Raw genomic sequence first — 14,350 nt, forward strand, 5'->3', positions numbered from 1 at the left:
ATGGACATAAAGAAGAAAAAACACTGAACTCATGAAGGTTTTAATGGGTTCTTTTTCAAATATTGCAGCAGCAGTGACATTATCATGTTATTTCACTGTGACAGCAAAATGACAGCTATAGTTGTAGATGTGCAACTTAGTGAGTTCAGTACACATCAGTTGATACAGTGATTTACATATAGGGTTAAATCAGACAATACATAAAATCTCAGAAACACTATGACTGTAAGTACTCCTCGTTGATTCAACTTTGCACTAATGGTACTGTTAGACATTTTGTACTTACCCGCATTAAAGTGTAGCTTAATCCAGATCGCAAGTTCCGTTAGTAGAGCAAATGTGAAGTGAGCTTGTTCTTGGATGGCAAGACTTGTTATTAACCCTGCTGGAGATGTCACTGGCCTAATGTAGTTCATGGCAGCTGTGGAGGGAAGTGTGCACTTGATAGGTCCAATCCAGTCTTGCCCTATTCCCCTTTTTTCACATTAGAAATTGACGTCAATTTCTAATGTGAAAAAATAAAATACTTTCCCCCAAAATAAAATTAACATGGGGGAAAGTTCAATCATTTACGTCATGTCGGTAAATGCTGAGGCATCTTGCTGTTTGATGTTTAGGTTGCAAACACAGCTTTAGGCAGCAAGGTAAAAGTGGTTATATTTCTGGTGACATTGGCAGGTGCTTGCTTTAAAATAAAATAATTTGATTGATTGATCATACATGTGCCGATCTGCTATGTGCTTTTTGCCTCTTCCTCGCCTGCTTCGTAGCTCTGACACAGCAACAGATACTTTGCAGACAGTGGTTTGAATGACAAAATGGGGCTTTGTTGCATCATCCTACATTGTGGCTGTCACGAAGTACAATTTATTTTCTAGATGTCATCACAGAAACAGATGTTTTCTCCTTGGATACCACTTTGAACTTTTTTTTTTTTGCTTTGGATCTCATTTTAAGAACCTTGATGTGGTAATCAGAAGTTAAAATAGGTGGAGGAATCCCAAGTTTTGGCACAGCAGTGCAGTGGTTAAATGACTAAATTAGAAATAGGCCACAAAGCAATTTGTACTTTGAGCTCCAGTTAATTTGTTTTCTTTGGCACAGTCTTTGATTATTGGCTGTGTTCAGCAGACCTGTGCTGGTGGTGCTTTGAAGTTTACTGCTTTTTGTGTTTTAAACCTCTACCTGGTAAAAAGCCAGTGTAAAGGTGAAATTCAACAGCAAATAACACCAGTGAGCATTACCTACTTAAAATTCATTGAAATTGATAACTGTTAACAAACAACAACAACCATTTGGAAACAAGCGCTGCATAAAATTTGCTCTCGTTTAAAAAAAAAAAAATGGATAGAATGATTAATAAAATCTGATAAATAAATCCTTAAAAAGTCTGCTGACTGTGTCTCCAGATAGGATTTAAAAAAGCGTTTTCTTTTTGCATTTCGACCACCATACTGGAATCCCTCATTGATTCTGATTTAGCACTGGTTTAGTGTCACGTATGTCTCTTGTAATATCTCTTCAGTTAACTGTAACCTAACCTGACAATAACCGTGGCCATTGCAGTCTATTTACTGTCCAGGAACAAAAATCTAAATCAAAGGAATCCAGTTTGTTGTAAATGACATTTCATAATATGGAATAATGGGATAAATCCATTGACAGAGAATTGGGGATATTGTGATTAAACTTAAAGCATAAACTTGATCTTTTTCCATCTGTGAGAATAGCCTTCTCACACATTAACATTTCTTCTCTTATCTGGAAAATACAGCAACTGTGCCTTTAGCTAGCAGACTGATTCTGAGTCAAACTGCACAGAAACAGTTTATGTGTTTGGTGATATTTGATGAGCATTTTTAAAGGCTGTATGGGGAACTGTTGCAACTTTAATGCCATCTGCATGCGAGCGCACGTGACAGACATGGGAAGAAAAACGAGGATGTGTTGAGATTGCCGGCAGCACCATGGGGTAACATTACTTTCTGATTTGTTGATTGAGTATCTGTTTTGCATCAGCTGGAAGCATCACCAAGCTGCAGCTCATAAAAAATTAACCCGATTAATATTATGTATTAAACTGCCTATCAGATTTAATTACTCATTAATTGCAGGTGCTTTAACACCTAGTTCCCGATCATTTTGGCCCACTTTTATCTCTGGTGGGAGCTGATGTTGATGTTACATGGTTAAAACAGTTAACCCCCCCCACCCCCGTCTTTCTAACTCTCTTAATGGAGATACCTTTTAGTTCCTCATATATTAAGAAGCAACTCCAGGGTTTTTCTGGACACTTCTTATTAGTGTGGAACGAGGAGTCCTACTCTGCCTCACTTGGTGTTTCCCACGACCTCTCTATTAAGTGAGAGTATTCAGATCATGTCCTGAATGAGGAGTCAGGTGAACGTCTACGGCATTCAGATTATCTGAGACAGTATTATGGTTTTATAGGCCATCTGTGTTAGACAGATTTGACTGTACATGACTGCCCTCCAAAAGGGAAATAGAGACGTTCTTTTTAAAACTGCTCTCACCTTCAACTGCCTGACACCACTCAAACATTTTAGTGCACCAAGCAGGAAAGAGCCCATCTCCAATGACGTCTTGCCTTGGCCAGATGTGGTGAAAAAGATTTTAATCTGATCATTTGAAATTCTTCCACTCAGGGGTCACCTTTGGTTTGTTAAGTTACCTTAAAAAAGTTGTGTTTGTCAGTGTGTGAACATTAGATCAGGTAGATACGATCTTAGAGATCACTGCCTTGTACTTGCAATTGTGTTTGAATAGGAGGGTGGTTGCAGACTACTGCCAACTTGTCTTTGTCAAATGATTGTGTGTAACTTGTCTTCTCTGTTAGTATTTTCTTTATACAAGATGTCTCGTCTTAAAGCCCATTTACAAGGAACACTATTGAGCCACAACTGATGGACAAGAAACAAGTTCAAATCTTTTGCCATCATTAAGAAACACTGGTCTTTGATAACACTGCATGATCAAAAACTAATGGAATTATGACATGTAATGAATAAAAAACCAGTAGCACAGAGGTGTTGTTTTCTATGAAAGACTGTGTTTTCTTAATTCTTGCTGATGCATTTTCATGATAGCCAGTATGGGATCATAAAGGAGATATGTGAGAAAATATGATGAGCTAATAGTGGAGGTAGTCGTCAGCTTTTTTCATGAATTTCTTCTTTCATTTGAGGATGGAAGCTCATTTCCAGCGAGTGGCACGGGAGTAGCATTCGTATATTATTTGTATAATATTCAAATTACATTAAATTATGGACTTTTGAAAGTGAACATGGACAAAATACTCTCGTTTCACTTGTTAACTGGTTTAAATCACTGTTGAAGAAAATCAGTCAGTTTTCTTGTCCCATGATTCTACTAACAGGGACCACTAGCACATAATTACATCTAATCTAGGGTGCATTACACACAACATAAAATGTCATACACCAATGACTCCCACCAGCATTAATGCTCCACCAGAACCATACTCGATGGGCTCAAAGGGATGTTTGGCCAAATCCAATTCCCCCTCAGCACAGACATGCCTGTTGTCCGTAACTGACAACCTATCCTATTTCAAATAGCAGTCCAAACTAAAGTCAATAATGATCAGCAAAACAGTTTATGTTTTAGTTCCTAAACATAAAAAATGAGATGCAAAACGCCTTCTGGTCTTTTTCAATATTTCTTTTTTACAGTTTGGTTTATCCAAACTGTTCCACCATACAGTCTATTAAATAGGTCCAGTGATTTGTCTTTTTACACTGGCGGTGTCATCATGTCATAGACTTAACACTGCACCAAACGATATCTTTTCCTGACCTGCACCCACAGAAATACATTAGACATAACACACTCAAAGAAACTCCCCTTTTATGCACTCATATGACTAATACACCCTGTTTTTCATATCTTATTCACCCACTCACACACCCACACGTGGTCTAAAGAGAATTCTGACTAGATCCTTTTAAAGCCGGAATAACATAGTTTCCTCTTAATGGCCTTTTTTGAAAGACGTTTTCTCTAACTGCACAACTCTGTTTTCTTTTTGCTTTTGGTTTCAGAAAAAGCAGGCATCAAGTGTTGATCGGATCACTCTATATGGCCTGATGGTTAAGCCCATTCAGCGATTCCCTCAGTTCATACTGCTCCTGCAGGTATAAAGTGTTGTTTTTAGAGCCTAGTAATTTTATTTCTTTTATTTTAATCAATCTCTTTATGTCTTACTTGCTTTCAATATAAGAAACCTTGGTCACATTAAAGGCTGAGTATATAGACTCCAAAGTACATTTCCTCGCATACTTTCAAAGCACGAAAAGTAGCTAGCCACATCAGTTTTTCATATTGCTGTCTTTATGTCCTAGCTTCCATTTTCCATTTTGAGCAAAGATTTGGATTTGAGCTTGACTTGCTGGATCTGCAGTAGCTCATTTCATCCCTCAGTAGGCATTGATTATCCATGAATTCCAAAGATAAGTTATGAATGTGAATCAGGCATTTTCTTCCAGCCTAAACTCAGTACTCTAAAGAAGAAGTGTATGCATTAAATCATACATTACAGGGAAGTAGACCTGAAGGTGCAGCTGAGATGCATATCAAGAAAACATTTGACTTTTCACTGGGTCATAGATGCAGATGGAAGGCACAGCACAAGCATGTTAACAGACATCTGGGGGTTTTAAATCTGTTTTGTTGATTGTGTGCTTTATAGAGCTAACACTGGAAGATCAGTGTGATAAACATACAGTGAGCATTTGATCCTTCAGGCCACATTAATTCATTGTATTTTAGGATAAAGGTAAAAACACTGAATGGCTTATAATTCTAACAAGTTATACCTTTACTTAAAACTTTTTTGTGACCTTTTTTAGGACATGCTTAAGAATACGCCAAAAGGACATGTGGATCGCCTGCCCCTGCAGCTTGCTCTCACAGAGCTAGAGGTGCTGGCCGAGAAGCTGAATGAACAGAAACGAGTAGCCGACCAGATTGCAGAGACTCAGCAGCTAGCCCGCAGCGTTAGTGATCGCTTGCTCAGTAAGGTGACTGGATACGCATGCACTCCCGCATAAACATATCTACATTTGCACACACGTACATATGCCCCAATCAAATTAGCTGTGAACCAGTCCACTGAGCCCTCTAACTCCACGTGTTGTTATCACTGTGAGCCAAACACCTGAAAATTAAACTAGTATAAAGCAATCACTTATATCACTTTCCCAAACATTAATCTAGGGAGGCATTTTTATTTAGAGAAATTACCTCATAGAAACGATGCCCATTATCATCCCAAAACAGTACCAAATGCAGTGGCAGAGGCGTTGCTTCTCCATTACCACTCTGAAATTACAGTCCTGCTGCTGCGAATCTGAACAAATGCTGCTCTGAATAAGAAGAATTAGGGGGTAAATGAGACATTTAATTGGAAACTGTAAGAGAGCTATCTCTTTCACCCTGTCGCTCTCCCTCTTCCTTTCTCCCTCTCTCTCCTCTTTACCTCCTCTCTATTCCCCTCTTGCACTCCATTGCTTACTCTCTTGCTTACCTTCTCACTCAGCTTATATACTCTTCTTCTCTTTCTCTAGTGTGACTGCTTTTTTCTCTGTCTTCTTCACTTTTTCACCCTCCCCTTTTTACTTCTCTCTATCAGCCCCTGCTTTCCAGGACTCCGAGATGAGCTGATTCGGCCAATCTCCTCCACTCACACAGAATTCCATTTGCTGCGGTGACACTGCAGAATTCCAATAGGAAACACTCGCCTCTATTGCCCCCATAACTATCCAATGAAATATTCATTCTTTGTCTCAAAGTATCTAAGTCACCAGAACAGGACAGATAACCATGCGAGAGAGTTTCATACACGCACATACACAAATGCACTCACATGAGCGCACATGCACAGTGCACTGCCGTGTGTGTCTATTGATGCTTGAAGACTTTAAGAATGTATTCTCATAAGAGCCCACATCTCGAAGGAGCTGTATGGTTTTGTGCCCATCAAATAGCAGTCCAAGTCAGACTAATGAGTCATTCTGTGAGCTATCTGAGCCAAAATCAGCTACTTCTTGTAGATAGGACATTCTGTTTTCTGAAATGTGGTCAGCTGCGTTGTTGCACTGCAGGTTGTAGAATGAACGCAGCAGAGAGTTTCATTATTTGCTAAAATTCGTGCCTTTTAGCGAGCACAAACATCAATGTATCAGGATGTGAGCTTCATCTTTGAACTTAACCTGGTGCTTGCACTACAGTGGTATTCTTTTAATTGTGATGAGTCTAGCTTATTTTGGTGCAGTGTGCATAAAATAAAAGTATTGATTTAGCCAGTCATAAAAGAAGCTGGACCAAAGTGATAAAAAGCTTTCCTTTGCCATTTCTCTTAGACAAACATATGGATGACTGAAAAGGAAAGCATGTGCCAACATAGTGTAGCATAAATTCCATCTGTTATTGGATTCTTTAACTGTGTCTCTGTGTGGGTGTTCGTGTTAAAGGGGTGCACGCAACAGCTAATGCATTTGTATACCCGTGTAGTTGCCCTGTTGTGGTGGAAAGGATTGCATGTCCAAGTGTTCATAAGCTAAGCCAGTTTGGATTCTGTGTTAGTGGGATGGTGGAGAGCATAGTATAGGCAACAGGACAAGGAATAATTGTAAGCATATTTCTGAAGCATTGGGCGAAAAAAATCCGGGCAAACCTTTCTTGCCCTCAAATTAAACTGAAGGTTGGCTTTATGATCCTCTCTCATTACTTAAGAATAGTATGAAAAGCAGAGATAGGCAGAAGGGCATGCGTGGGCTTACTTTAACTAAGTCTGTAGAATAAACGTGCTTTAGATGTATTTGCGTATACATTCAGGACACACACATTAAACGACCTTGGGAAGGATGAGTGTGTTGCTAATCCCTGATGAGACATCTGTTCCTCCAAGCCTGACTTGTGCGTCCTCCAGGCACTGAACTCCAGAGGACTGGCCCTTTGTGATACTGTCTTCTGTGCCTCTGATCTGATTGCTGTGTCCCTTTTAGCAACTGAACTCGGAGCAGGGGTCACTCGTCCTTTGTGAGACGCTTATTGAGACTGTGTATGGTGAGCGGGGACAAGTCCTGAAGTCGAAGGAGAGAAAGGTCTTCCTCTTTGATGATGTACTCATCTGTGCCAACATAAATGTCAAGTAAGTCCCTCTTGTAGAGCAAATTGAGCTAAATGCCCTTGCATCCTAGAACACTTTGCTAATGCGTTCCTAATGTGTAGTTCTAGCATGAAGTTGTGTGCAAGTTGCGAAAAGACAGTGTGGTACGCTGCACGGTTAGAAGAAATTGCTATTAGGTGGCAAAAGGCTCTAATGTTGTGCCCTAGGTTTCGCAAAGATATTTTGGCAAACTGCATAGTAAAGAGAAATAGCTGCTAGGGGTTTTGAGCACTATCTGGAATTGCAGCAGCTTTATCAGCTTTAAACAAATGGTAGAATACCTAACTACAGCTTCAGGACTTCTAGATTACTGACATAAAACATTTTTTGGTTTCTGTCCAATTTATCTTATGTGACAGCAACATTGATCACATCTCTCTCGCTCACTCTCTTTCTGCATTTCTCTCACTCTTCCCTGTCTCTTTCTGTCTGTCCCTCTCTTTCTTGAGAGAAGTAAACAGGAAAGGGATTTTGTATATTTTGCAAAGCCCCTGTCAAAGATGTCGCTTAAAGCCTTCTTGTTCAGCCTTCAAAGCAATTATCACTCTTCGTCTCATTCAACTCGAGTGTCCCGAAGTTGACTTTGTCTGCCCTCCAGGAACTTGACAAACCGATCACAATGTTGATTGTCTGCGTGATTACAGGAATACATGAATAGCAATGAACTCCTCCTCACAGCCAGGGGTACAATTTTGGTGAGGAACATGGGTGATCATAAAAATTCTAATTCCCACTACCAACCACCTTTGTAACATTTCGCAGAGCATCTCGTTCCATCGAGTGTTTGGTGTAGTGCTTTTAGCGGGAGCATTTGGCTAGAGCGAGGTTTTCTCTTGAGTTGTTTTCCTTTTAATTACATCCCTCCTTTTTTTCTCTCTCCGTCTCTAACAGAGGGCCTCCAGATATCAGCAGCCTAGTCCCTGTTGGCCCCAAGTACACCATTAAGTGGAGCGCCCCCCTACTACAGGTGCAAGTAGTAGAAGTTGGGCAGGAGGGCTCTCAAAGCAAAGACACCTTGTTCCAGCAGAGTGGGGCTAAGAGGCCAAGTGGTACCTTCACGTCAGGTAAAAACAAGAATGCGAACACGCCAAACTGTCTTTTCTCATTTATTTTGTTAATCTCATCACTGGGACTGACTGTTAGCCCCAGCCCTTGCTTCCGACTCAGCAAGCCTAATCTGTTTCTGTTCTGAAGCATCGCATGGAGGGGAGGAGATGCGTCCGCGCTGCTTGTCACTCTGATTGAGGATGTGTTTGTGAGGAGGATAGTGATGATGGTCACTTGTTCTCATCTGCCTGGGGTGTTTTATCTTGGAGAGCGATGTGGGGCTAGTGAGCCCCCTGCTGCATCATCCTCGCAGTCTCATTTCACTCTCTGATAGACCACAAACACATCTAGAGTGGAGTCATCAATCTGCAGAGATTATTCCCTCCCTTTCCAGGCCCAATTAGAGAGCCAGTAGCTGTAGATAGGAATCTGTGGTTGAAACACTAGTTCTCCCACCACCCCTCACAAAACTCTGGTGTATACAGAGCTTGACGAGATCCCTGATAAATGTGCCATGGGAAAAGGGAGATACAAAGCCTTATCAGGATGTAATGCTACACACTTTTTAAAGTTGCAGCTCCATGACTTAAATATTAATGGCGCCTTCTTCAGAGCTCTCCGTGTCCCGCTCGGTGAGCTGCTAGTGTTTTGAGAGTTGGTTTAGATTCTCAGAGGATTTAGTTTTTGCAGTTGTTCAGGTAGTCTGTGGTTGTATACTCACTACATTGCTGCAAGGTTTTGGGATCGTTTAGGGTTAGCTCTCACCCACCTGTCTGTCTTCCTTACCTGTGTACAACTCTGCAAATGTTATGCCCCTGAGAGGTGCTGGATACTGATTCTAACATTCTCTGTTCTCTTTTTTTGCCATTTCGACACAGTGTGGTAATCATAATCATGTCTATCCAGAAACCTCTCTGAACATCTGGGGGCTGTTTCCCAAATTTTCATTCTGACTGGCTGTCCCATCTATTTAGAGTCCCCTGTGATGTCATTCAGGTTTCGGGTGTCTAGTCTAAATCCTTCTCTCGCTCAGCATGGCTCAAAATGGAGTCATTTTTCATCTTCTGCAGGCCCCAGTACCCTTCTTTATTGAAGAAAGCTGGCCTTCAGGGACATGCAGGCCAGTCTTTTTTACTCTACCCAATGAATCTGCCTGTGTCTCTATCGTGTTGTCTCTCTACTTCTTTTTACTAATACACAGAAGACCTGACAATGTTTATGGGTTGTTTTTTTTATTTCCTGAAAAGCCAATTGTGCCATTTGTTTACTCTCATGCTGTCTTACCTCGTTTTGCCCTTTTTATTGCTGCTTCCCTTTTGATCCACTCCCAGAAAAGCTATTTTTTTGTCAGAAGTGTAACAGCGGGCTTTGGCTGGGAGTCAGACAAGGATTTTGGTGCAGGTGTGAATCTGCATTGTCTCTAAAGCTACCAGCTAACATTACCGGTACAGCAGCTGAGTGCAAGGATGGACCCCTCTGGGCTCAAGCCTTCCACACCAGTGAGTTATATGCCTGGCGGCTCGTGTGGATAGCCGTGTCTGAGTGTATAAACCATATCGTGCCTCACCAACTGGATTACGCTGGATTACAACTCAGCACATTCACCTCTCTGGCCATAGCCAACAGCAAGCCCGCGAGGACTCGACAAACCTGCACAGGGTTCCCGGCAGTCTCCTCGGGGAGAAAAGAAAAACGTTGTTTTTGCGGCTCGCAGCCCACCTCTTTGTATTCAGATGTCTCACCTATTGATTTCCTTCCACAGATGACAGATGTCACTGTCTCTCTGTGTCAAAGATCCATTAAACCCCAAAAGCTGCAATGGAGCTTTTTAGATGAACAATACCAGGCTATCTCTCTCTGTCTCTCTCCCTTCCCTATTTTGGCTATACCCTAATTTCACGTATGCACGTGAATACACAGAAAGCTGCAGGTCCCATTGGACATGCATGCCTCACCAAGCCTGCCCACCAGTTCTGCTCTTCTGCTACTTTATTGTGTGGTAGTGATGACAGTACAGGACAGCTCTGGAGCAAAAGCTACCTGCAGAATTTAATTAGGTGGTTCTCATAGTGCCTGCTGCTTGGGAGATGTGGGCCAGGGGAGCTAGGACTGAGGATGGCAGACAGGAGGAGACGCAACTATTGATTCCTGGCAGTAGGAGAGGGAGACTTTGAAGGAAGCGGAGCTCAAATCGATGCTGAATTTTGCGTCTAATGAGACACCTGCATTCCTTTTGGCCAGTAAAAGGGCATCATGGCTCCAAGTAACAGTTTCTCCATCTAATTTTTTTTTTTACTCATAAATTCACTCTCTGTAGTTCAACAAATAATTAAGATCGATCCATCTGCACATCGAAGCTCTTTTATTAGTGCCACTGGAGTTTCAACAAAAGCAACTTTTCTTTCAGCACTTCCATGAGTTCTAAGGAACAACGTCACCATGTTCTTTACAGTTTTTGAACACTGTGACCTTGAAGCTTTTGCTTAAATATATAAAATTCTTTTAAAACCTAATCTGGCCAGTTGGTCCATAAACTGAGTACATTTATAATATAAACTGAAGTGGGATTGAATCAATTTATTTTTTATCACTCAATTAACGAGTGATACCGGTACCGGTCCGAGGCCCGGAGGTTGGGGACTGCTGCTGTAAACTGTCCACTTGTTACAGCTTCTCAAACCTGAAAAGTCTCTTCATTATTATCCACATTTATTTTTGTAACAGTAACATATGTAATATATTCCCTCATTACTAGCAGTTGTTGAACAACGTCTTATTCTTTAAATAACAGTAGAGGTGGTCATTTCATAAACTCTCCAACTTTGTGTGTTGTCTCTTAGGTAGAGCAATCCTAGGCCCTCCACGGCTTTACCAGGAGCTACAAGAGCTACAACATGACCTTTCTGTTGTGGAAGAGGTCACTCTGCTCGTGGGTACATTGGAAGGGACATATCAGGTACTTGTCTCTTTATGCGACTTTTGCTGTTCCCGGAGTGTCTCACAGGGAAGTGTGTATCCCAGAACATTTGTAGTACAGCAAAATTAGCTGAAAGACAAGGCACTGGACATTGGCTTTGTCAGTCCAGCTGACTCTACGGGCCAAACCACAAAAGTCACAGTGTGTCGTTTGTCATATGGCTGCAAAGGCTAAATCTCTCAGAGTTTGCTTAGAGAACTTAATTGTCAACTATAGAAAAAGAAGAAAAAAATTTGCACTGACCTTGAGGCACGCTGTTCTCCTCTCAGAAACCGCTTTCAGCATCACAAATTATTCATAAATGCGTTATCTCAAGGCATGGAATGGAAATGGTTGAAGTATGGAATGTGTTCTGTAAACTGACAATACCTTCTAAGCCTTGAGAACACACTGAAGATTCACAGAGGTAGCAAAGACAACAATGAAGTATGCTCAGTTAAATTAAATCTCTGAACTCAGTGTAAACTCAGTGATCACATTTGGATAGTGAAAAGACCGTTTGGGGAGTCTGTTTCTGTTCCTGTAAAAGATATTGCAAAAGGCTTCAAGATGTTTTAAGTATGAACAATGAGATGTATAATATGCTTCTCGGATCACTGGTTTCAAATTCGTCTAATTATCAATAGTAGCACAACTGTGAGAATGAGATGCACCTCTCATATATTAAAGGAGTGTCAGATTTGTTATGTTGCAAAAGAAGCTGTCAGTACCCCTCCTGCAGAGTTTAAATCAGGGCACAGTAGTGCAGCACTGTCACATTAACAGTGCCATACACTGCATACAGTAACACCTCCGGGGAGGTATACTCCAGCAATCACCAAAGAACCTCTCAGGCTAATGGTGGCACCTTTGCCTCCCTGCACTTAATGAGCATAATGTCCTCAGGAAGAGTGATATTCGCCTTGCACTAAATGACATTCACTTTCCACAGAGTTCTAATATTGTCCGCTGAACAAATAGACAGAATATCTCTGCACAGCTCATTGACTTCAGAAAATTGATTTGATTCTGTTTGACTTGAGGGTCTATGTTTTACTGTAAAATGGATACTGGTACTGAAGTCAATTCAGAATTTCGCTTGATAAGATAAAAATGCTTGTTTAATATGTTATTTGAAGCACATTGCCTCAAATCACCTACTGCAGTTTTTTTTTTTCTCAAATGGATGTGTGGCAGTTTCTCAGTTTGTGTGCAACAGTATCAAGTACATCTATAGTATACACCTGTGCTCGGTGCACTTGGGTCTGTGCTAGATGACCTAGTGTACGCTAGAACTGAGAAACAATTTTTAACTGTGTGTTTTTCTGTCAAAGAACCTCAACACCACTGTGGCCCAGGACTGGTGTCTGGCTCTGCAGAGGCTTATCCGCATCAAAGAAGAACAGATCCAGAGTGCTAACAAATGTCGCTTACGCCTGCAGGTGCCTGGCAGGCCAGACAAGTGAGTAGTATTTCACATACAAATGTGGATCCAAGTAAAATGTACTGTTTAAGTGTATATGACATGAAGAGTAAAAACAAAACAAAACACCATTAACAGTAGTTCAAAAGTGTTTTTTGGTAAATGGTTTAAATGTTCAAATGATGAAATTACCAAACACTGACACAACCTGGCAGTCACATAAACCACTAAACGATAACACCCAGTGATGAGCGTTTTATAACCAATGACTATATTAATTAGTTATTATATTACTGTGCATGTTCTATCACCGTGGAGAATTAGGCTTATGCTCGGCTAGAATCCATGCTCCCTATGCTTTGCAACATTTTTACTTTTCCATGCCAAGCAGCCGCCGAGGCTGATAGATGAAGCCCATGCGCAACGCAAAAAAACTGCAGTTCCTCAATTGGACACTTGAGCTTGAGTCATTTAAAAATTCCAACATTTTAGTAGAAATAAACATGTTTAAAATCTAATTGAAAAGATGTTTTTGGTCTTTATGATTTACTTATTTTTTTATATAACTGGCATACAACATATATTTCAACCATTTAAATTATATAAAGGCTTAAAGTTGTGACTTATTTGGTTTTTGGCACTTGGTGAGTGCTATTTTGTCTCTGTTGTGAGAGTGAGAAAAGTGGTGCTTAAAAACACAAAAATCTACAACCACAATTTAAAAAAAAATGTTGGAACGTTGTGTAACTTGCAAATCAATACAGAATGTAATAAGTTACAGATATTGTGTTTTAAACTGACAAAAATCTAAAAGATAAAAAATGGCAGAAAAATTCAAAAAACGTTCCAGAAACATCTGGAAACTGAGGAGACCAGTTGCTTGATTTGTGGGAGAATAATGTTGTCCCCTTATTGTCGGATATAGGATTCTAGCTGCTCCTTGGTTTTCTTTGCTCTTTGTTTTTTTTCTGTTCCGTGTTATCAAATGTTTTTATTTGTCAAAGTCTGGACTGCAGAAAGGTCAGTTCAGGACTCAGACTCTTTCATTCCTAAGCCTTGTTGTTGTAATAGGTGTAGTATGCGGGACAGTATTGTCTTACTGAAATATTCAAGGTTGGTCTAAAAACTCTATATATACACCTTTCTGTATTAATGGTGCCAAGTCCATACAGTCAGGATTTGTTATTTTGCTCTGATAACAAGCTGGGTGGTCTTTCTTCTCTTTAGTCTGAAGAACATGGCTTACATTTTTTCAAAAAAAGAATTTACAGTTTTCCGTTTTCCACTTTGCCTCTTTCAATTTAAACGAGTCTTGGCTCAGAGAAGACAGCAGCGTTTCTGGATCACGGTCACATATGGCTTCTTCTTTGCATGGTATAGCTTTACCTTACATGTGTGGATGGCATTGCAATCTGTGTTTACAGACGCTGATTTCTGGAAATGAGTCCATGCAGTGATTGACACGACAAAGTCAAGTCTATTTTAATGCAGTGCTGTCCAAGGGCCCAAAGGTTATGAGCATCCAATACTGAGTTTTGACCTTGTCCCTTGCACACAGAGATTTCTCCAGTCACTCTCCATTTTGTGTTGATATTATGTATTATTATGATGATAAGAAATTCAAAGTCTTTGCACTGGGAAATTTTATTCTGACAGGGCAGTTTTTTGCAGAATGGTAAACCTCTTTGAGGCTCTTTTTTTATACCCAGTCACA

At 40.6% G+C, this 14,350-nt stretch overlaps 1 protein-coding gene across 3 annotated transcripts in view; it reads left to right on the forward strand.

The window, feature by feature from the left end:
* The window catches only part of arhgef10la (Rho guanine nucleotide exchange factor (GEF) 10-like a), a 118,224-nt gene that overhangs the window by 37,944 nt on the left and 65,930 nt on the right, over positions 1-14,350 (forward strand). For all 3 annotated transcript variants that reach the window (XM_086293188.1, XM_086293190.1, XM_086293189.1), the window contains 6 exons: positions 4,083-4,175; positions 4,890-5,060; positions 7,047-7,192; positions 8,102-8,274; positions 11,098-11,213; positions 12,548-12,675. In XM_086293188.1, the coding sequence (XP_086149314.1) occupies positions 4,083-4,175; positions 4,890-5,060; positions 7,047-7,192; positions 8,102-8,274; positions 11,098-11,213; positions 12,548-12,675 (827 nt within the window). The remainder of the gene's footprint in view (positions 1-4,082; positions 4,176-4,889; positions 5,061-7,046; positions 7,193-8,101; positions 8,275-11,097; positions 11,214-12,547; positions 12,676-14,350) is intronic.

This window comes from Aulonocara sp. 'chitande type north' Nkhata Bay, linkage group LG5 (assembly GCF_057382095.1).
Source record: "Aulonocara sp. 'chitande type north' Nkhata Bay isolate Kocher_YH1m ecotype deep benthic linkage group LG5, A_spYH_male_GT1.1, whole genome shotgun sequence".
Classification (NCBI taxonomy): Eukaryota; Metazoa; Chordata; class Actinopteri; order Cichliformes; family Cichlidae; genus Aulonocara; species Aulonocara sp. 'chitande type north' Nkhata Bay.